This window comes from Pipra filicauda, unplaced genomic scaffold (genome assembly GCF_003945595.2).
Source record: "Pipra filicauda isolate LSUMZ 115617 unplaced genomic scaffold, ASM394559v2 scaffold141_size4267151_pilon, whole genome shotgun sequence".
In the NCBI taxonomy this organism is placed as follows: domain Eukaryota; kingdom Metazoa; phylum Chordata; class Aves; order Passeriformes; family Pipridae; genus Pipra; species Pipra filicauda.
In genome coordinates, this window is record NW_024103896.1 from 2,002,804 (window position 1) to 2,025,679 (window position 22,876).

General features: G+C 41.7%; 2 protein-coding genes across 8 annotated transcripts in view; one reads left to right on the forward strand and one right to left on the reverse strand.

Annotated features, from left to right (window-relative positions):
- Positions 1 to 324: 324 nt before the first annotated feature.
- On the forward strand, positions 325 to 9,886 carry DDIAS (DNA damage induced apoptosis suppressor). Of its 2 annotated transcripts, XM_027712479.2 has the most exons (5): positions 325 to 605; positions 1,335 to 1,463; positions 2,448 to 2,609; positions 3,655 to 3,772; positions 5,500 to 9,886. In XM_027712479.2, the coding sequence occupies exons 2-5, from the start codon at positions 1,351 to 1,353 to the stop codon at positions 8,038 to 8,040; spliced, it is 2,934 nt and encodes a 977-aa protein (XP_027568280.1). In that variant the 5' UTR covers positions 325 to 605; positions 1,335 to 1,350; the 3' UTR covers positions 8,041 to 9,886. The 2 variants fall into 2 exon arrangements, with proteins under 2 accessions (XP_027568280.1, XP_039234538.1); XM_039378604.1 differs by lacking the exon at positions 325 to 605 and having other exon boundaries at positions 1,403 to 1,463; positions 1,630 to 2,609.
- A 3,051-nt stretch (positions 9,887 to 12,937) lies between these two features.
- RAB30 (RAB30, member RAS oncogene family) overlaps positions 12,938 to 22,876 on the reverse strand; it is a 48,968-nt gene continuing 39,029 nt past the window's right edge. For all 6 annotated transcript variants that reach the window (XM_039378605.1, XM_027712480.2, XM_027712484.2 and 3 more), the window contains one exon: positions 12,938 to 21,465. In XM_039378605.1, coding sequence (XP_039234539.1) covers positions 21,215 to 21,465 — 251 coding nt within the window. In that variant the 3' untranslated portion in view covers positions 12,938 to 21,214. The remainder of the gene's footprint in view (positions 21,466 to 22,876) is intronic.

Genomic DNA, 22,876 nt, shown 5'->3' on the forward strand with positions numbered 1-22,876 from the left:
CCGGCACGTGCAGGGGCCGGCACTGAGCAGCGGAGCCTTCCGATTGGCTGAGCAGTCGGGGATGAACTCGCGCGCCCGTTCGCGGTTGGCTGAGGCCACTTCAACAGGTGTTTCGGGCGAGCGACTTCCCGCGAGGGGACAACGATTGGCTGCGCGGAGCACGTGATCCGCCCACCTCGGCGCTGCGTGGTGGAGGCGCTCTGACCCCTCCGTGCGTTGTGATTGGGCGAACCGAGGCGTCCTGCCGTCGCGCTGAGTCACGATTGGCTGAGCGCCGCCTCGTCCCGCCCCTACCAGGGGCCCGCAGCAGCCCGCACTTCCGCCCTTCCGCCGTGGCCTCAGTGCCGGGGCGAGCAGGGGGCGCTGAGCGTAGCCCCGGCTCCGCCCCGCCCCTCGGCCCGTGCGGGGAGGCTCAGGGGGGAAAACTGGGTGTGAGACGTGTTAGCGACTCGCGTTTTGCTTTTCCTCGGGGAGAAGGCGAGGCGGAAGGATCACTAGAGGGCACCAGGCACCGGCGGGAGCCGCGGGGAGAGCCGGGCTGCCGAGAGGCAGCGAGCGCGGCGGGAGCACCTGGAGGGCTCGTGGTTCCCCGGCCGAGCGCTGAGGTTTGGGTTGCTTTGTTTATTACAAAAAATTAAAGTAAAACAGATTTGTTTGTACTGTGCTCTTTTAACTTGTGTCGAGACAACGAGTTTTGTATTTCTTCCAAAGAGGAATAGAGCTACAGATCTTGAGCCTCTTTGCCCTTGCCAGAACCTGCGCGAGCACTTACACGCTGCGTTATATCCCTTGTATTTCAATGGAATATTTGCAGTGTTTTCTGCTTTTTGGGATGCGTTTTTGTTTTTTTCTAATGTCTTTTAAAAGTGCAGGTAAAAAAAACCGTAAGCTTTTGTTTCTCTAGTTCTGAGTTGAAGACCAGTGTTTGCAGAATTACAAGTGTAGAATCATTTCAGTTTTTAACCCCATGTTGTGACTTCACTCTAAATTAAGGAAAAAAATCAGAAAATGATTTGCCGTAGTGCTGCATTCAAGGTTAGACTAAAGATTCCCTAAATACGAATGAGAATTTGTATGATCTGTCTGCAATAGTGTGCAACACCGTGAACACTTCCTTCTTATTACATAGCTTCATCCTTTTTTTTTTTCTCTTTTTAAAGAGTTAATTAGGAGTAATAATAGATGTTACTTTAATTGAGTTATTATTCAAACAATGGTCATTTTTTTCCTGAGGGCTGCTTTTCAGAGTGTTCAAGCAACCCAACTAAAAGCAGTTAATATTAACATCTCATAAAATGAGAACTCTTCAAATCATTTCAACTTACTCATTTCAGGTGATGCTGTGAGAACATGAGTAGTGTGAAGGGACTTTTGGCTGCCTCTGTGATTTCCATCCAGAATTCCTGCTTCATCTATCCTGCCTGTCAAAACTGCTTATCTAGGCTGATACTGGATTCTAGGAGGTATGTCCTGTTTTGGGGATCATTAACTGTTTTTCATTAACTTGGGAATCTCTGTTAGCTGAACACAAGTTGAAGGAAATTGGTGAAAATCCAGCTGTTGTAGAAAAAAGTGCTGGTTTCAGATATTTATGTTGCTTATCACTATTTGAATCTCTTTGTATTCCAGTAGCAGCTTGGAGATCATTGTGGACCGAGGATTCTATTGCATTTAGTGCCATGCAATATCAAAGGACAGTTTAGCAGAATAAATGATGTGTGTTAATGGCTTCCAAGTGCATCCCCTACAGTCTGTCCAGTCCCTCTATGCTGTTCTTAAGTTGGAAAGCATTGACTGAAAGCCCCTCTAAATGAAATTCTGATTTGATTTTTTTTCATCTCGTTCTATATGTGCAACCCACCAGGTAGTCCTGTATGACTCTTCCGCTGACTGTGTGTCCAGAAATGTGTGAGCTTTCCTTTCTAATTGCAGTGTTGGGTGAAGAACAGTAAATCATTGAATGTCAGCACTGAGTGGAAGGAGCTGACTTTGTAAAGCAGGGATATCTCTTGTTTCAAATGCTGAAGTACAAGGTAACAGTGCTGGGTCCTGATGATTTTTTTTTAAACCTAGATATTTATACTAATGCTGCAGGATGAAAAATCCCAACCCAGAATGAAACTTGAAAAATCAGAGTGCAGGGAATTGAAAATTACACTCCAACAGTCACTCAAAGCCCACCGACTCTCCAATTTCACAAGAGGGTAGCATTTAATACATTAGTAAAAGAAACCAGAGGCATTCTGTCATGATACGGACACCTTGCTCTGAGCCTTTGGTAAGATTAATGCCTCAAGAAGTACAGAAGAAGAAAAAACATCTTACAGCTTTTGATGGAATATTTGATACATTATAGTAGTACTACAGCAGGTAACTTCTTACCTCAGCAGTAATTAACAGAAGTTCATGTATTCAATCTTTTTTATCCTTTTACTGTCTTTTGTCAGGTTTAATTGTCTAAAATGTGGCTGCACAGGTGAAGCTAAAGATGCAAGCTACAGATATAGATTGTCCCTAAAGATTGCTGACACTAGTGATTTGTTTGACATCACTGTTTTTGGAGGTTGCTTAGATCCATTCTTTGGGGTCACCGCAGAAAATCTGCAGAGGTAAGGAATGGATTCTGTCTGACCATATAGCTGCTGCTTTTTTATTTAGCCTAAAAAAATTGAGATGAGCCTAGATGGTGGGGAAATGAGTGAGAAGAAGCTACTGAAGTGCTCCAGCATTTCCTTAGTACCAATCACCTTGAGAAAATGCTGAAATTTGATTTTATTTTTTTTCTCTGAAACCTTTGCATCTTGAGATGGATTGCTTCTAGGTAGTAGAAGAAATCCTCCACTTGTCTGTTGAAGGCAGCTACTACTTGCTAAGTGAGCTTCACAGTTTGGTTGGTTTGACTTCTTCCTTGTGTCCTTTCTTCTTTATTTGAGATAGAGCCTCTGGGTTTTGTTTTTTTAACAGTTTGGATGCACTTGTGACTTTTCTTTAGTATGATCAGATTTTCCTTTAGAGAGAAGGGATTTCTGAGAAAGCCTGTTAGTCCTCAGAGCCTGACAATGCACATTACAGGCTTCAGATTTTCTGAAATGTGAAACTGCTGGGATGGGATATTCAGATGCGTTCCCTGCTTCTTTCTCTAGTCTGTTATTTTCCAGTGCCTTGTTTTATCACTGGCTCAAGGACAAATGCTTTTTTAATCCCATATTAGCAGCATAAATAACATACTCATGGCAGGCATTCTGCCCTGCACTGCTGTACTGCTGTCAGCCATGAAAAGCAGTTTTTTCCGTGTATGGATACTGCTGTGCTGTAGAGGTCTGGGCAGGAAGGATGTGTAAGCAATAGCAGCATATTGACAGCCTTATACAGTCACTGTGTTCATCAAAAAAATCACAACCGCGCAGGGAACACTCAAAAATTGTGAATGTATTAAACCTACTCAGAGTGGTTGTTTTGTTTACTTCTATTTCACTAACAATTTGAGTGAACTAAGCAGTCGAATTCATAGGTTCCTGTTTTCATTCCATGTTTAGTTTAAACTACCACAAAATTTTCTCCTTAATATGTGTCCTCTTTAGCACTATAGTACAGCTCAAATACTATGTAGGGCTTCCTCTGTCAGTCCAGTACTTCTGTATGTTTTTACTCAAGGTATATTCAAGACTTCAGTCAGCTGTCGGGAGAAACAAATGCAGAGGCACCTACAGGATTATTAGTTCAAGCAGTGGAAACCTGTTTCATTGGAAAAAGATTTATATTTGGATTGAAGGTAATTTTAATCCATGTTACTCTCTTTTAATGAGTTTTTTTCACCAGGTTTTGTAGCCAATAAGGAGTATAGACTGAGTTATCAATGAATCATGTACAACATCTCTTGGGAATTTGAGAAGATTTAAGGCTAGGACATGAGAAGGTTTCTGCTTCTTTTCCCCAAGACTCCTGTGTTATTTCAGATGAGTCACATCCAAAAGTCATCTTGAATGGCAGTAGTCAGCTTGACAGCTTGTCAGGGTGCTTTTCAGAGAGCCTGAGCAGTGCCAGCTCCTGTGCATATCAGTAACAGCTTGGAGTCTGTAAAAAACCATATACGGTTTGAGCAAGAAACAAGACTGTCTTTCCAAGCACTGCCCTACCTTTCCCATGCTGTGTGGTCTCCTAGTGTCTGAAATGTAAGGAGAAACGCATCCCCCTGCACCCTTTTAATATTTTTGGATTTAAGAGCATGTTTCAAATTGTTGATAAAGTACAGCATCTGCATGTGTGGCTCTTCTATGTGTTGAACAGACTTTGAAATATTAGTTCTTAGTAATCCTTCCACAGAAACAGTCTTCTGAGTTCTCTTCAAGTGGTGCTGGTGTGAGACATTCATTTTATGAAATCTGTCAACTAAACACTACCTGGCAGGGGTTTTTCCTCTCCCACAGGTATCATGAGATTTGTATCTGAGCTTAGATTTTCCTAATGCACAGCATCTTAATTAATGGAAGTTGGAGGAGTTAATGGATTAACTTTACTTGCCTGGAACCACTCACCAGGTCTCTGTGCCTGATGCCTTTACAAATCTTACATATCAACAGCCATATCAAACACACGTTCAAAGACCATTTGCTCAGCCCTTGTTTGTAGACATTTCTGTGTAGTTGTGTTCAGCTGTGCCTACAGTTGTACCCTCTCAGATAAAACTCAGTCAGCATACCACACTTTTTTAAGACTTGCCTTGGAAGGGTGTTGTCCTTGGCTAACAGCCTTCAGCCTCAACCCTTACACAGATTCAGGGAGGAGGAGGGTTGTTAGAGATAACTATTTTTGCTTTTTGGCCTCTGGCTTTGCCAGACCTTGAGGGGTAGATGAGAAAGGGTTTATCCACTTAAAATATTAGATAATTCCCTCTGTTTTAAATGTAATTTTTCATCTGTAGTTTCTGTGTAGAGAGAAGCAGGTTTTATAAAGTATTGTAGCTGAAGCTCCTCTGAAACACTACTCTCCATAAAAATCTGAGAAGATAAAGATTATAGCTTATTTCCCTTTCACAGGGGTAGTGCATAGAAAATATCATGCTGGCTTTGATAGCTGAGCTGCCAAGTCAAGTATCTGGCACAAGAGTGCTTTGCTTCAAGTGCTGCCCAGTGCCTCCTGGATAAAAGCATTGGCCTGAGGCAGCGAGCTGTTGGCACTGAACTGCACTGGAGGAAGCCCGGAAGCATCCAGTGCCCTAAAGAGAGGAAAAAGTTTTCTGTGAAGTCCTTTCTTACAATTCTTGGTTGTTTTTCCAGCTCCAAAACTTTGTGTAATTGCAACAAGCAAAGAACCTCTCACTGTGATGCCCTTTATAGCCCTTGCCGGTGCTTATTTCCCAGGGACTGCTTTGTGTGACAGACTGTTTTGTATTCTCTTCCCTGCAGATCCTGAGAAAAAGTGAGACCTAAATTTAAGCCTGACTTAAAAGGCATGTTAATTTTTTTTTCTAAGTTGGTTGGTTTTTTGTTTTCCCCCCAGGGTTGTGCAAGGGAAGATGGAGGGTGTTCTGCTGCCAGCAGCATCTTGCAAAACTGTTCCAGAACTAATAGAAGTACGAAAAACCTTACAGCTTGCCAGATCTTCCTGCCAAATGCTGCTGTTACTGGCTTTACTGTTATCAGCTACTTAGATCATCTCTTGCAGTCGGCAAAACTCAGGAGTGGTAATAACACCTTGTATTTACCTGATGCATCATCAGCTCCAATGGATGAACCTCTCAGTGAGCTCAGCAGCTTGTCTAGCCTGAACAGAAACTCCTGTTTTGTTCAGTCTTGTGGCAGAGAAAGTTTTTTAGGGTCCTGGCAACAATCCTTCAGCCTTACTTCATCTGTTGCTTGGGTAACAGCGGAAGACTTTCCCACTCTGGAAGTGGGAAAGCTGGTGAGTGAACAGCATGAAGAAGAGGCGAGGACCGTCTCTGCAGAATTGTGCAGTGTAAGCCTCAGCAATCAAACTCCTTGGGATTCACAGTTTTGCAGCTCTTCCGTGAAGGAAGGAGATAAAGAGAAGGATAATGAATTAAGTTCTCAGCTTAGTTGGATTGACAGTATCTCTGTAACTGGTAAATTGGAGAGAGTACCCTCTCCAAGGAGTGAATGTTCACAAGGAAACTGTTCCAGGTTGTTACAACATCCCTTGGAATCTGAGGTGAAACACATTTGCCTGAAGACTAATAGTAGAAATTATTGTTACCCAGAAAAATTCCACAACTCCTTTGTTTACAAGAAAGGTGCCTTGGCTCCTAATCACGTAACTGTAGCTGGAGTGTCTCAGGTGGACTCTATGCTTTGGGAAGAGCTCCCGTTCTCAGAAAGCCTAAATGATTTGTTAGCCAGAATAGAAGACAGCAAGGATATTGTAACATCACCCAGCCTTGATGCAGGCAGATATGCCCTTCTTGAACATAGAAAGTTGAGTGTAAATCTTAACAAATCATGTCCCAGGCAAACCCCAGTGGCTGGTGATTTGCCAAGGAGCATCTCGGGGAGGTTCTTGCCACCAGCAGAAAATGATAGTTGGGAGAACACACTGTTGGCTTGTCTTCAGTCAAATCCTCCAAGTGATGAGGTGCCACAATGTGAGTCTTCCTCTGGTGTATTTTCTTCAACCATTAAGGAATGTGGATCACCTTGCTTTATATCTAATCCCCACCTACCTCTTATGTCACTGTCCTCACCAGTTACATCAGAGCCTTCTGTTTTTGAGAGCAGATGTGTGCAATCCAAAGAAGCAGATAGTGACACTGCAGATTCATCTTGGTCTTTTATTAGTCTGCATGGAGAAACCTTCTGTTTAAAAAGGAACAAGGCAGCTACCTGTGTGCATTCTGCACATGATAGTTGTTTAGCTGCTTGTGAAAATAAAGAAAATTATTCTTCTACAGCAAGCCAAAAAACAGATCTTACATTCACAGGAGCCTGGGACTCTGATCCAACAACTCCGCACAATACAAGTAGGATATATAAAAGAGAATTAAAACCATTGACAATACTGTCAGATAATACCTTCAAAAGTGTTAGAAGGCGGGAAGTGCAATGGAACAGTGTCTTCCCTGAAGGCAGCTACAATGCTTCTGCTGATCTCTTTGATGCAAGTGCAAGAGAGGTATCAAAACCTGTAGAATTTCTAAATAAATCATGTAATTCTTTAATACAGGAAGATACTTTGACAGAGAAGGTCACAGCTCCTGAATTGATGCTTTGTCCTGGAGCTGTTCCTTGTAACAGTTCAAAACTGAGCTCATCCCTACACAGGTCCCCTCGTGCTTTTAGTAAGCACAGTACGCCCATAGCTTGCTCCTTTCATGACTCAGAATGCAGTTCAGTTAGTGCTCAAGACTTTGTTCCTTATTCACAGTCGACTCCTGTGACAAAACCTCTGCAGAAAGTGTGGCCAGGGGGGGAAAGAAGTTCTTTTGTCACCCTCTTCACCCCTAAAAATCCCACTAAAGTGCATTCCAAATGCAAGCGATCTAGGTCTTCCTTTCAAAACACTCTGCTGCAGCAGCTTACTGGCAAGTTAGTGAAACGTGGGGGGCCAAGTAGCAGGGAAGACAAAGAAAGTAGTAGCTCTGCTTCACAGCAGTTCCTTAACAGCCAACTGCCTGCCAACTTTGAGGAGTGGATCCCTCCCTCTTCAAACAAAAGGCATAATCCAACTGTGCCTTTAAATTTAAAAAGAATGTGCTGGGCTACTGACTTGCAATCCACCTGTGGGCACACTGGCAGGGACCCTGTTCCTGAAAGCAGAGAGAACAGTGAAGATTATGAAAATTTTGCCCAAAACGAGAGACTAAGCCCTGGGGACACAGCTAGTGTTGTAAGAACTCCTTTATCTGCAGGTGTCACCAATGCCTTGTTTTTGAAAGATACAGTCCTGGAAACTTGTTCCCCTTCAGAATGCAAGAATCGCCTTTCAAGTGGAAATTATTCAGGAGGTATATTGGAAAGGCCGACTGGCTGGTCTCCTGAGTTGTTCTTCCAAGCACGGACCCCTTTTTCCAATAAGCCAAAATACTAGAAAAAAGATATTTCAATGCTGTGTTCTTTTTAATTATTTCTGTTAAACTTCTGGGAAGGATCCAGCAGGATAAAAGAGCTATTTAAGAACTAAATTGTTTATACACCTATTGGCATATGTCTTGCTAAGATGAGTTGTGTTTATTTGCAGATGTTTGTACCACAGAAATGGGGAAAATCAAAGCTTGCAGTTACTTTATTTTATTGTAAATTAACTCGAGGATGTGCAATAAAAACTTTTGTAAATATGTGAGTATTGAATAGATCTCACTTTATCGAGTACAGGTAAAGTGGAGTGTTTTAATGTTGCACTATTGTCTTTTCATCACAAGAGCAGCCCTGGAGTCCATGTCCACTCCAGCTTATTACCTGATGAGACTCTCTGGAGAAAGGCCAAATTTTCATCGAAAAATTTCAAATGCCATATGAGCGCCTTGTCTTTGAGCCCGTTTGGATCTGTGACAGCCTTGAACTGGGGGGAGGGCACCATCCTGAGAGGTTGGTAGCAGGTCCCAGTTTTCCTGTAAGATTTTTCAAGTTAAAGACTGCTAGTAGCAGATTCCTGACAGCGTCTTTCCCTTGTTTTGAGGTCTTCCATATCCCTCACCCTTAAACAGCTGCATTTAGGGTCACTGAATAGAGAAATCTTGGATGTGTTGCTGCAAGTTTGTATGTCAGGTCCTGCAGAAGGGTGTGGGAATCTGGTAGCACAGGATGTCGTCAGCATGAAAAACTGACATTTTGTTGCAAATGAGTGTTTTTAAGGTCATAGTGCAGCTCAAAGGGGCCAGAGAGGATGCACCATCACACTTGTAGAACCAGATGCAGACCTGAAAGTACCTGCTGCGACTTTTTATTTTTTCTTTTGAGGCATAAAATGAATGTGCACCATTCACATTGTGACTGGTGACAGGGAGGTCTTACTTGGTTCATTCTCAGCTGCAAGGTGGACATTTTTGCATTCCTGTGTTTGAGGCCTCACCTCATTTTTATTGCACCTACTTAAGCCCCAGAGTCAGTGTTTGTTCAGAAAAGTTTTGTGTCTCAGCATGCAAGGAACAAATTGTATCAATACTAGTATCTGAAGCACTTTCAGGTTATAAAGACAGCACTTCTGCCTTAGGAAACCTGAGAGGCAGACGTTGCTGTAAGTTAGAAGAGTATTGTGGGAATGTATCATTTTGTGCTCACTTTGTTCCTATGTATTTTACTCACTATATGTTGTTGATCATTGTTGGATTCAAGGCTAGAAGTGTTTCATGTGTGACTGAAAGGCTTCTCTAACTTCACAGTCCCCTAGTCTCACAGTAGGTACCTCAGTGGGGCATCCACACAGACCACCAAATTCGGGCAGGACCTTCCTAAGGCAGCCAACAGAAACCATGTTTGGGATAGATGGAAAAAACACCTTTGGAATTTGAGCTGTAATCTTTGTGTGCCTTCATATCTCTTCTACGAAATAGTTATGTACCTGCTCATTAATTTCAGGAAACTTGGGGAAGTATGAGGGCATTTACTTTTGCCACCTTGTACCTTACCTACTATTTTTAGCATGGATCACCATTACAAAGCATATAGGTAAACCTTTTTAGATTCTCAGTCTCTACCCTAAGTTCTGCACCTTCTAATCGAATGCATTTCCCGTTGAGGGATGGGAAGGAGAAGAGTATTTGAAATCAAACAAGCTGCTTCTGCAGCTGAGCAGGGTATAAATGAGGTACAGGCTCTCCTGCAAGGGTATGGGTGTACTCAGACTGCAGGCTGACCAAAGAAAACAGCAAGCAGCAAGTCTGTACAGGTGAATTCCCTTTACAAAGAAACTTTTATAAAGAAGCTTTTTCCACTCAGCATTGGTTTGTTGGTTTGGTTTTTTTCACTCCTTACAGTTGAGAAAACCTAGGCACAGGTTCAAAGACTTGCCTGACATAAGACCAGGGAGTCCAGCTCTGGAGACCCTAAATTACCATCTTTTCACTGTCCTACCCTGCAAGTTACTAAAGCACACCCCAAAAGTTCTTCCCAGTGTTTAAGGATGCTGCAACAGCAGATGGCAGTGGAAAGAGGCTCAAGATTTCTTCTTATGAGTCCAAGCCTAGATCCCCACAGTCCCTGAAAGTTAAATAAAAGAGAAAGGAAAATCTAGTTATAGCAAAGAAAGAGGCAAAAAGGAGCAGAATTAGACATCACAATTTGATGATGTTTAATTGATAAATTGATTATGTTTTTAAGAGAGAGAGGGAAAATTTACCTTAGATATGCAGAAGAAATCCTTCACTATGCAGATGGTGAGATACTTGCCCGGAGAAGTTGTGGTTACCCCATCCCTGGCAGTGTGCTCAAAGCCAGGCTGGATGGGGCTCTGAGTAACCTGGTCTGGTAGAAGGTGTCCCTGCCCATGGCAGGGGTGGTTGGAACAAGATGATCTGTAAGATCATTTCAACTCAAACCATTCTGTGATTCACTGACCAAAGTAACCACAAACATCATGCCTGCAAATGGAGTCACTTGTTAAGTGTGGTGCCAGTGACACCACTGCTGCCCAACACAGCAATGCTGCACTGTAAGGGACAAACAGCTCCATAATCAAGGCTTCTTGGCACAGCCAAAGGGACGTGAGAGTAACAGCAGAAGCCATATGGACTTTGCAAACTGTTGATGACTTACCCAGCAGAGCTTTAGCCCTGCATTTGACAGCAAATCAAGTGTACCAGAGCTGCACCATGGTTGCTTCATTCAGGATAGTGCAGGGCTCCGAAGTGAGGCCAAGTGAGACGGCCTGTGCCTGCACCTGTATTTACCAATGCTATGCCTGTTGAAAAGATTTTATTTATTGCAAATAAAATCCTACTTGATGAATCCTTGGGGCAAGTGGAAAAGGAGTAAGAAATGTTTTCTGCCTTGGTAAATCTGCATTTATAGCTTATGTAGAAGAAATAAAGGGAAAGACAACATTACTCATACTCAAATCACTGAGCACAGGGAAGGCAATACAGAAAAAGTTTTAAGACATCATAAAACTTGAAAACTAGTTGCTTCTAGTACAGCACATAGTAGGAAACCGCAGTTATCATTGGCTCTCTAAGCACTCCCTTGTGATGAACTAGACAGACACCCACTTTATCACAGTGGTTAGGCCTGATCCAAGTGATACGCCAGAGACTTGATACAGCTATGAAACACTGCCAGAGCTTCTACATCATACACCTGACAGCATCTTGACATGAAATGTTTGGTCCAGCATGAGTGATTTTTCTCAGCAGACAATTCATTCACATACTATGGTAAGCAATAGCTTTGGTGCAAGCTGATGTGATTATAATTGTAAGCTTGTACAGAAAGACTAGAGCTCAGCATGTTTAATTCTGAAGGTAATAAAACTCCTGGAAATGCATACTGACTTTGTGATTGAATCCCTTTGCATAAAAATCCATAAATCAAGACTAGATTTTAAATTAGGTAGGACTTTCTGTGGCATGCCATTGAAATTAATGCAGGGCAGTCAGATCTCTGCTGCTTTGTGGAAGAGGACTGCACACAGAATGAGGAAAAAGTACTGTTGTGTGACAGGCCCCTGTCAGCAAGGTGACATCTTCTGGACAGAGCTCCTCATGTGCTCGGTAGGGAGATTGACCATGAGAGGGTGGAAGAGAGGCAGTAAAAGCTCTCTTGGTTTTTCTCCTATAGTCTGTCAGTCTTGTATTTTTTCCCCTGGGCAGCTTGTTTGCTTTTTACAGGGAGCCTTTGTGTGCTCACAATCCTTTCACCCACAGCAAAGCCTGGCACAGGCTGGCCCTTGCTGCTACACCTGATGAACAAGAAGAAGGTTGCACATCCCACTGGTTAGAGGCTCCTTGCAAGGAAGGGCTGCTACTATTCACCTGCCCTTTACTTTTCCCCAGAAAGAGATTAGTCTCCCTTCTCCAGCCTTCACCCCCACAGGCAACACACTCCATCCCTCTACTCACCTCCTGAGCTGTCTGAGTATTAAGGATATTTCCTTCTCCTCCCTTTGTTCCATTCCTTCCTAGAAGCATGCAGGGACTTTTCACTATCCAAATATCTCTCTGTTCTCTCAGTGCCTCAAATTGCCAGCTTCCTGGGGAACACAGAGCAGATGGCCCAGCACTCATGACAGACATTGACCAAGGAAGGAGCTTCAAGGTCAGCGGAAGAGGCAATAAAAGACACATGGTTTCTTCAAGCTTCACAGCTTGTTCCTCAGCATAAGTGTTAGCACAAGTCATCTTTGAAGTGGAGCAGAGCACAGGGGAGGAAACTTGATCCCCAGAATGAGTCAGAGCACAAATTTTATAAATATTTACCAAAAGACTAAAGGCTTAAAATGAGAGATCTTGCGCAAAAGAATTCTAGGCCTTCAGGAGGGCAGGTCATTGGGGAACACCAGGGGAGTTCAATGGGCACAAAAAGAGCAAGTTGAAGACTGAGGAGAAAAAAGTCACTGGGACAAAGAATCAAAGATAACTGAAGTATCCAACCATCATCTTTATCCAACACAAACCTAACACCGTGCTTAGGACAAGAGTTTAGCCTGCTACAGGTTTGCAACGACAGTGAGTGGGATGGTGCCTCTGTCGAAGACCACCCTCTAGTGACTGATACCGGCATTTCTTTGGCTATGATCTCTCCTGCTTTAAATAATTATTTTTTTCTCTTCTAGTGAAAAGGGACATCACTCCCATGGGCAGCAGCTCTACATCTGCTCTTCTTGTGAGGCGTCAATGCTGCAAGAGCCTTGGTATGCTCAACCCAAGCAGAAAACCTTCAGCAGCCATTCATTTGTTGGTCTGATGCTACATCATGTCAAGTGAATACCTTGTATTTAAGGCAACTTTGCTTTGCACTTTAAATCAAAAACCACACAAATCAAACACTTTGAATACCAAGTGGAAAGGATTAAACATTTATTTACATACAGATACACATGTAAGCAATTTCTAAGTATAAAAAAGGACATTACAAATAAACATGAAGCATCATACATTCATCATCCTGGTCATCCAAAATACATTCCTTTCTCAAGCCCACTGTACCACACTTGACCACAAGAACTTAAAGAGACAAGCCAAATGCTTCTGACAGTCAATGATTCACAGTTTGGTGATTTGCTAACACCTATACCCTCCCCAAAGACAGCACTACCCCAACAGCGAGATCAATGGTCTGACCAGCTGTAGTGCATTTTTTCCACTGAAATGGTTGTGCTTGATCAACAAGAAACACATTCCCTCGTCATCCTTCTGGCTACATGTTTAAGAATCAGGGTTCTTGCTGAAATTCTGTATATTGTGCTAAATTCACAATTGTTGGGGAAAAGACAGCAGAGCTTTGTGGGAAAAACTCCAACCCAGAAATTCCTTTAATGCTGTGACTTCCCTGGCATGGGAATCGCAAACAAAATGCTGTTGTTAGTTCTTAAGCAGATTTTTAAAGTACAATTCAAACTACAGTTGATGGTATAAAACATACTTTGTTCATGCTGTAAAAAAAATTACGTGCTTCAATGTTGATTTGATAGTAATCAAAGCTGAGGGTAATTCAGATTTTCTCCTGAGGAAATGAAGATGCCTTTGTAGCATCTCTAAAAATTATCATAGCTTTCAGGAAAGAGGAAATGTTTTAGATTCAAAAACCTAAAGGTAATGCAGAGCACGACAAACTTGTCAGTTAGATAACATTACAAAGGGAAACAAGCCAGTAAACATAAAATTAAAATGCCTACTCAAAGTATTAATGAATTCAAATGAGAGCTGGGTGAGTCTTCTTGTATAGATCAAAGGCAGTTTGGAAAAAAACTCATGATCTGCAAATTCACAGAACAGCCAAATATGTGCAACAGAACAGAGTGAAGTGGAAATAAAAAAGCAGAAAGAGCCATGTCCCATATTGACAGCTGAGTGACTGCAGCTGCTCCAATCTCATGGGTTTTGTTTGTTTTTTTTTTCCTTTTGTAAACAGCTGTAGAGAATAAAATGGATGTGGCATATCTGCAGTGCATCTTATTATGCTAAAAACCATGGCATATTTTAAACTACTTCCCTAATATCCAGAGATATACTTGTCATTCCAAATCAGCATAGCAACAAGCACTGGGCTTGCTCCATACTCTCATTACATGGCCTTTTCTCCACTAAAATGTTGGCTTCAGAAGTTAGTTTTTCCCCTTCAGTGCTGGCTGTATGTGGGGGTGAGTGGTAACCCTTTCTTCCAAACAGTCTGCAGGAGTTGAGGCAATTGCAATGCCTGAAATCATGGCAGCTGCCCCTACCACAGACCAAGTATTTTATTCTCACTCCATTAAAATGTAAAAACAGTATTCCCTCTCCTCCGCCTGCCCCTCTGTAAAGACTTGGCTGCTGGGGGACACTGTGGCCACTACATTTACTAAAGCTCATGCCAGTGATGCAACCCAGCCCCTCGGAGATTTTCACACCACTGCTCCCATGACAGCTCAGAATGACTCTCCTCCACATAGCTCTAAGTCTCACTGGCTGGAGAGCAGCATCCACTTGCTCACTTGTACCAATCCCTGCCCCTCATTCTTAACATCTGAATCACTTGTATTGGTCCCATAAGAAAGGACACATTTCTTATGGGGTGCCCTAGCTGGAATGGGCTTACTGAATTATTAACTTTATGTCCATAGCAAGGAGCTCGAGGTGGCACAGAAGATGAGCCACTGATGCTCTTCCTTCTAACCAAAGCAGGGGTGAGAGCCAGTGGTTCATGCAACCAGGACACCATGCAACTCAGTCTGAGATCTCCCTTCACAGTGCTTGAGGCATGAGCAGTATTGTGAAAGAACAGTCACTGATGAGAGGTACAAGAGGAATAAAGCTTTGAAAAGTGCCAAGATTTGCATTCTTGTGACAGCAGACACACCAGAGCCTTTGATTGCTGCCTGTGAAAGCATAAGAGTACTTTTAACATCTCCTAGGCTCAGGGAACCACGCACAGCTAAAACCATGACCGACACAGGTTTTGGCCATGTCACTTTTTCCCTGTGGACCAGGGAACTGGACTTCAGAAGGTGCTCAGCAGGGACACCACCACAATGTACTCACAAGTGCATGTCCTTGGCATGTTATCCCAAGATAAGCAGTAGAGGAAAAAGCAAAGGTGCAAATGTAAAGGTGGCATCTGCTTCTTGAGTTTAATTATAGCACTAACCAGAGCTAAAATTACCTTCCGAGGTTACTGGAAAAGGATAACTGGTTCAACAAATGTGGTCACATCCGCAAAGTGCTAATTGCAAGTTATTAATGTGAACAATCTCTGAGTATTGTAAAGCCAGCTCCTGTTTATCCAGACAGAGAGACTGAGCTGTTAACCCTGACTATGCTCTTAAAACCAGTCTAATGTTTCACTGACAACCTTTACAGCCTAAATTACTCATTGCCATCTCATTTCTGCTGTATCTGGGTTATCTTTCCCCAGTTACCTTTTGACCGTATTTGGAGGAGCAAGCTTTAGAGATTAGGCTTTCTTTCTGGATGTGTGTCTCCCACTTGGAAAGAAACAAAGATTCTCAACTCACACAGCATAGTTTTTACTTCTGGTTTAAGTTACAGCTCGTTCACATGAGGGGAAAGGGTGTAATGGCATCCATGAGTGATGACAGCCAGTGATCTACCCCAGCTGGATACAGTACAGTACAGCAAAGGCGACTTTGGGTCAGTAGAGAGAGGTGGTGATTAGCGAGGTAAGTCAGAGCAAGGCAGCGAGCTTTGGGAGCCTTGCATCACGGTCAGCATGATTACCCTGTTGTCTTTCCTAGCCAAGATAAATCCTAAACTGAGGCAGATGTGAGATCAGTAACATTTATGGTATATTTAACTACAACTCAAGTGGATGATTGCATTTCAAAGACATGACCAGCTGTAGTTTAGGCTGCTTTGCTTAGGATGCACTACTTTCTTGTAAGAAATCAAGCCAGTGTTTCCCCACCACTCATCATAGTGATCCTTTGCTGCTTGTGAACAGTAACTACAACAATTATTAGCCACAGCAAAAAGAGAACAGACTTGATGCAAGGAAAAAGGGTGATTTCAAAATCCAAATTTGTTCAGATAAAAAATAAAGTTTATAAACAGAGGAAGAAAACATTTTGATATAACATGTTTCATGTGGTTTTCACTACCAGAATTGATTAGAGTATTTCCTTTGTCTCCTCAGGGTTTTCTGGTGAGCCCTTACGTACAGAGACATTTAAGGAAAGAGAGTTTCCATACTTGCTCACGGGGAATTCACAAAGTTTCCTCTAGAAACACCTTTTTTTAACTGAATTAACTCAAAAAGGACTTTGTTGGTAGGAGCCACCCACATAAGGATATTGGGTGCTTTAACATTAAAAGTAAAAGAATGCAGAATTTCAGACTATACTCAATTTCAAAGCATCCCTAATGAAAGTCCAATCAAAACCTAATCCACACATGCAGTTTTAAAAGTGGAGGGGATGGAGAAAATGCTGAGCAAGCAGAATCATCTCTTTACTTTGCATTTGTTGCTCCACAGAGTCATCTTCCCCTTGCACAATGGGCTGTAGCACTTGTTCTGCCCCACAGCCAGGAGAGGGTTTCTGTGACAGTGTTTCCAGCCATATCCAACCCCAGCAGCACCACAGGTCCCCAAAGGGCAGCCTATCCTGCATGCTTGCTCAGCCTATTTTAACAGTTGGAGAATTTCACCTATTTTCCAATTGAATTCAGTCGCTGACTGCAGGAATCATGCCAGCCTGACATTTCAGCCTGATTTATAGACAGTTCTTCATACTGAAAAGAGAAGACAAGTGGAAAAGCAGCTGGTCAAACAGCAGTCCTTAGGGATAATGAACAAGGCAAAACCCAGTGGGTTTGACTATAACTAATTGCATCCCTTGTCAGCAAAAGCTCAGGAAAGCCTGTTGTCCCACATGTGTGCACCTACTGTGCTTCTGCATCACTAATTTCGACTTTCTTTCTTTTCAAATCACTGTCTCCTGTGTCAACCTCAGTCTGCTGCTGTTATTACTGATGCTGAAGGAATTCAATAGCCATTAAGTGCTGAACCTAGACTAGAAGGAGCCAACTGTTACCAATTCAGCCATTTCAAAAAAAGACAAACAGCACCAGCAGGCCGACAGATTTTAAGGGCTGTTTCATGTGTTCCACAGCAAAGAACAAAGTATCTCGCCCGACAATTTGTCACGTGTGGTTTTCATTAAATAATGATCACAAAGCCATTTAGCATTCAGCACAAACACATATCTGAACTGCACGCTCAAACAGCTTATCTCTAGGTCAAATCAAGACTTCGGGGTTTGAGGTAGGAGGAGGCACCCAGCGTTCCCCTTCTTTACACAGTTCATAATTTCACTTTTTCCATCTTATCTCTTTGACCTGAAGGGCTTTTTTTTTCCCCTAGCACTTTCATAGGAAACACAAACAGGAATAGAAGGGAGTCATGGCTTGTCTTAGCAAACTTTAGCAGTAAATATCCAATGCAAAATACCAGCAAGCACTTCACACTCAGTGATCTGAAGCACAGATGTTTGCTGGTTTACTTGAGATTAGCTTGAATGAATCAGTGGCTGCACTGGAAATCAGAGTTTAGACCATCCAGTTTTCAGAGATGTTTCTACTAATCTCTGCTTGCTAGACTAAGCCTGTTTGACCATCCAATACTAGCTTCTGCTTGGAGATAATCATTGTGCTAAAAAATGTCAAGAAAGGGTCTTGTCATAAGACTACTATAAAAATTAACATTCACCCAGAAATAAGATTACTTCATGGCTGTGAATATATTGCTCTGAAAATACATTAAAATCCAGCAATGACAATAAAAGTAATGCTTGGCTCTCTTGATAGTAGAGAACATGCCCAGTCAAATTTGGACCCATTATATCAATTCTGCATGACTTTTGGACGCTTGATCCAGCAAGCATCACAAGGCTTTTACTGACAGTTCTCTCAAAAATCCAGCAAGTTGTTTAGTTGGTGAGTTGATTATCACATAATTTGGATTTGTATTTATTTTATGTTCTTTTATTTTTCAAGAGTTTAATCACTATGCCACAACACTAAGTTGTCATTAGCAGCCAATAAAGCTCCTCTTCCAGTTGGGAAGCCTTCAGCAGTGGATCAGACTGTAGAAGAGAAGATAAGCCCTCAGTGCTACAAGGAAAGGCGGGTTATATGCACTCCAGAGATACTCAAAGGTGTACAAAAGTAACTCCAGCAAAGGAGTTACTACAATAAAATACCACTTCTTCAACAAGAGGCGTGTTTGCAAAAGTCAGAAAAAGAGGTGAGTCTCAAACTACAGTTTTGGCTTATGACCTTGTAAAATGTTGCACATACCACCACTGTTTCCTTTCAAGTTTTTAAGTACAGACAGAATAAACATTGAAAGGAATTAGTTCAGATTTGACTGGAGAACATTAGGCCAACTGCAGCACTCCACCGCGCCCCAAAAGAACATCACTGTTTGAAGATCGAGTCCTTACATGAAGATTTGCTAGCAATAAAAAGAAACAATGCTTTGAGGTTGGTAGTAGGCTAGTCTCCAAATAGTCACCTACAGATTAGGAAAGCACTAGAAAAAGAGATTTAGGCTTCTAGAAACCTCAAAATAAATATCCAAGAAAATAAAGTTAGCAGTTTCTGCTATTTGAACAGTTCAGCTTGTTCAGTCACGTTAATGCATTAGAATTCCACCTCCAGAAGTGATGCAAGGAGCACTTTAAAATGAATTTATAATGGTACTCAGTAGGGATGAAGAGTACCTGCCCAGGTTTGATCCTTTTGGAAACCAGGCTGAGAAATTCATGGGTGTTTTAGTGGGCAGTCTCCTTCCTCCTTTATTAACTTGATCAAAGAGCCCTGTCCCATTTGTTATCAATTACATGCTGATAGGTCCAGCATCAGGGGAGCAAGAACAACTACAAATTAAATGCACATAGTATTGATTTTTAACTTGAGTGTTACCTGACATAGAACCTTCAGCCTTGCTATAAGGAACTACCTAACAGCTGTGCAGAAGCAGCTGTCTCTGAGTTGGGTGCTCTTCACAAGCTCAAACGAGGTTGCATTTGGCAATTTGGGGAACGCTCAAGAAGACATTATCTTTCAGCACAGGCTGTATCACAGGGTCCAACACAGCGGAAGCCACCAAATCCCACACATTTCTAAATGTTCCAGATTACAACATGAGCAGACTGAAAAGGACCAGGCCAGAGCAGCAGATGATGTGTTCCCCATCTCCTCACACTTACAGAAGCTCTTGGCTAAGTGTTACCTAAATGACAAACAAGCTTCATACCACAACTTCTACATCTTCCTTTTTACCACTAGTCATAAAAGTGGCCTAAAAATAGCAAGAAAATATTAAAAATGGCCATATGACACATTAATTCCCCCCCAACACAGAGTCAGCTCCCCATTATGTATCAAAGGCACAACATGATAAAGCCCAAAGAAGCCTTTCCAGGAAACAAAAAAAGCACATTTTAAAATGCCTTTTGTTGTTGTTTTTTTCAAGAAGTACTTACTGGCAGCTTTTTATGTCAATACAGAAGCCCTGTTATAATCTTCAGTAAAAGCCAAATAATATTAAATTCAGTAACTCTAAACTGCAGCATATGACAGCCATGTAATTGCCAGAAGAGATTTACCCCAATTAGCTAAACTGAAGTCAAACTTCTAAATATAATTATGTGCACATTCACCATCTTTTGATTTTGCACTTTAATGCAACTTGTAAATTTGTGATGCATTGTATGGCAGTAGAGGTGGAATAACACCACAAACTCCGTAGTGCTTTGACTTTAGGTATTTTTTAAGAAGAAATTGCCTAAACAGTTACATGTACACTGGAGTTTGGGATTAAGAGCACAAAGCATCAAGGAAATAAAATGACTCTACATCCCTGAACCTGAAAGCTATTCTAGTAGAGAGACTGGATGCCAAGAAGATACCTTCAAGAACATCTTTGAGAGCAGTTCCACAAGGTGAGAGCTGGATGAGTTAGACATGGAATGATACCACTTGCAACCCATTGCTATTTCCACTTAGCATTAAAAATAAACAAACAAAAAAAACCTCTACAAAATTGTACTCTTGCCTTTCAACAACAACTGTATCTACAAGCTTTATTTTTAAGCTGGACATATTGCAGACCATCACTTCAAACTGTGCTTTCTTTGAACCCTTATACACGATCCAAGTGTGCACAAGACTTTGGTCATGTCTGGTGCACTTTTTCCAAGTTCACCAACAATCTTTCCTAAGGTTAATTTTTTACAGTAGGATATGACTAATGGTTTGATTATTTATTTATTTTTATTTCTGGAAACTCTTGTCATCCTACACTGGATATCAAAGAAAAGCACAGTCCTTTCCCACCATGTTCAGGCCTAGAAAAAGAGGTAATGAGATTTTTTTATTTTTATGAACAGTGCTTATTAGTGTTTTTTTCTTAACCAGTCTAAGTTACACATTCAAAGAACAGTAATGTAGTAAGACTGTGTTTGGTCTATGGAATATCTGCTGAACTGCTAGCACCAAAGGGAGCAACTGAGCTGTATCCATGTCTTCTTCAGTCTTGAAAACGTTGATATACGTAACTTTTTTTTCCCCCACGTTCATAAAAGTGCCCGTACGTGAGACACATAACACTATCTCAAACACCAGAGTCCTCCATGAAGACAGATGGGCAGACGTTATGTACATGTCCTAAGAGCTCACTCACTGACAGCCTGGAAGATTGCCAGTGTAGTCCAAAGTCAGCATTCATTGTTGGGGTTTTTCTTATTTTTTTTTTAACTTTAAAAACGATCAAACACATTGTTCTGTAAGACAGATTTTGATCTCTTCAATATCTTCAAGAGAGGCTGGTCTACTCTCCCACAGAAGGAAACAAAACAGCTCATGTTCTGCGTTACATGAAGGACTTGTGCAACTCCTCCTTTCCTGACCTGCTCCACAGACTTTGAGAAAAATGAAATTTAAACCCTGCTACCTTGCCATGTAGTTGGAGCCATCAGCCTGCCATGTTTCCAGGACTGCAACCTGACTCAGGGTAAGTCACATGGGTCAGATTGGCAAGAATTCTTTCAAGCAGATAAATCCCACTAAAAAAAAAAAAAAATCCTCTTGGCCCATGGCCCACATGTCAGCTCTTTAATTAAAATTACAGCAAGTCAAGTAGCTGATACTTTTCCCCTCTCCTGGTAGGGGGGATGAGACATTGTTCACAAGGGTGTTCTGTCGTGCCTCGCTGATCAACCGGCAGGCCAAGTCCAGGAAGAGTTTTTCCACATTATCTGATTCTTTTGCTGACGTTTCCAGATAGTACATGTCCTGTGCTTCGGAAAACTCTGCAGCTCTTTGCTGGGATACTTCCCTCTTATCAGCTAAATCAATCTTATTACCTGTATTGATAAAATATTTTAGAAAAGGAATTAGTTTGACTTCAAAACCAAGACAAACTGAGGTTTAAAAGGAATAAACAAGAGTTTGTAGTTGTATGTAAAGTGGTTTTGATATGTAACTCAGAGTGCTTGCTCTCCCCTCCAAATAACAGATTCCCCAATACACTCAAGTTCATTTAATACCAGGGCATTTAATAAAATATGCCTTGTGAACATTCAAGTCAGTTAGCTCTAATTTAGCACCAGTGCATCTGTTTGCTGCTATCAACTAACATTAAAGGATTTCCATTTTAATATCTATTGAAAATTCTCCTATCCTTGCTCTGAGGAGCACTTAAAATGTCAATTATAGCATATGAGACACTAAATGTGATATTTATCATGTTACAAGCTTTTAAAAAAAGCCTGGCATGGAAGACAGCTTTCCTATTTCAATATTCCCATATAGGATTTGGCTGTGGAGGCTGGAAGAGGGACAGGACTGGGGGGCACTTACAGAGTGAGGCGAGGCCAGAAACCAACCCTCTGCTTCAGAGAGATCAGTTGAGCAGAGAGTTGATTACAGCCTCAAGCAAGTATCTGATATGATTATACACTATTACTGGTCACTTCACTTCAAACATGATGTTTCTGCCATAAATTAATCTTACAACGAAGATAACAGACCAGGACCTGCAATAACAGGCAGCTGTGTCCACAGACTCAGTAGGTTCAGGAGGAAACATCTCCTGGCCTCACTCCTACTGGCAATTTTGTGAGAACTAGTGGGAGGAAAAGATGGTGTTTCCACTAGCAAGCCTTGTCTCATTGCCCTCCTCTCATTTGAGATCGCCTTCTTTCCCAAGAATGCAGTTTCTTGGACCCACTACATTCAATGAAGTTACCTTTCTAAGCAGATTACCATCCAACACAAGTGATTTATGGTTGTCACCATCTTCAACGTGTGAATTATGACTAAAATATGTTTTATATGTTGCGCTGTAGATGCTGGCAACTAACTTAATGTTCACTAAAAAATTAATGTGTACATTTGTTAGCCATGTAATAATTATTTCTGCCCATTTGTACCCAGGCCATACTCAAGGAGTAGGAGTTTCTTGTATGGAAGCTCTATGAACCCCACAGCTCACTTGAAATACCACTGGGGCATGTAAAACTCAAAATAATTATTTTTTTTCAAATACACATTAAACAGTCTTTACAATTACCTAGACTTTTTCGTTTAGACAACAAGCTATTAAAGGTGATATCAACACTGCAGCATGAAACTTTTTGGCTTTCCCCAAGTTATTTTTCCATTGTTCTTTATATATTCTTGGACCCTTAAAAGCCAAATCCCGACTATCAGATGCTGATAGCAGAGTATGGAAAAGCATGGGTAGGTAAAATAACTTTCCCCTTGCTTATAGCA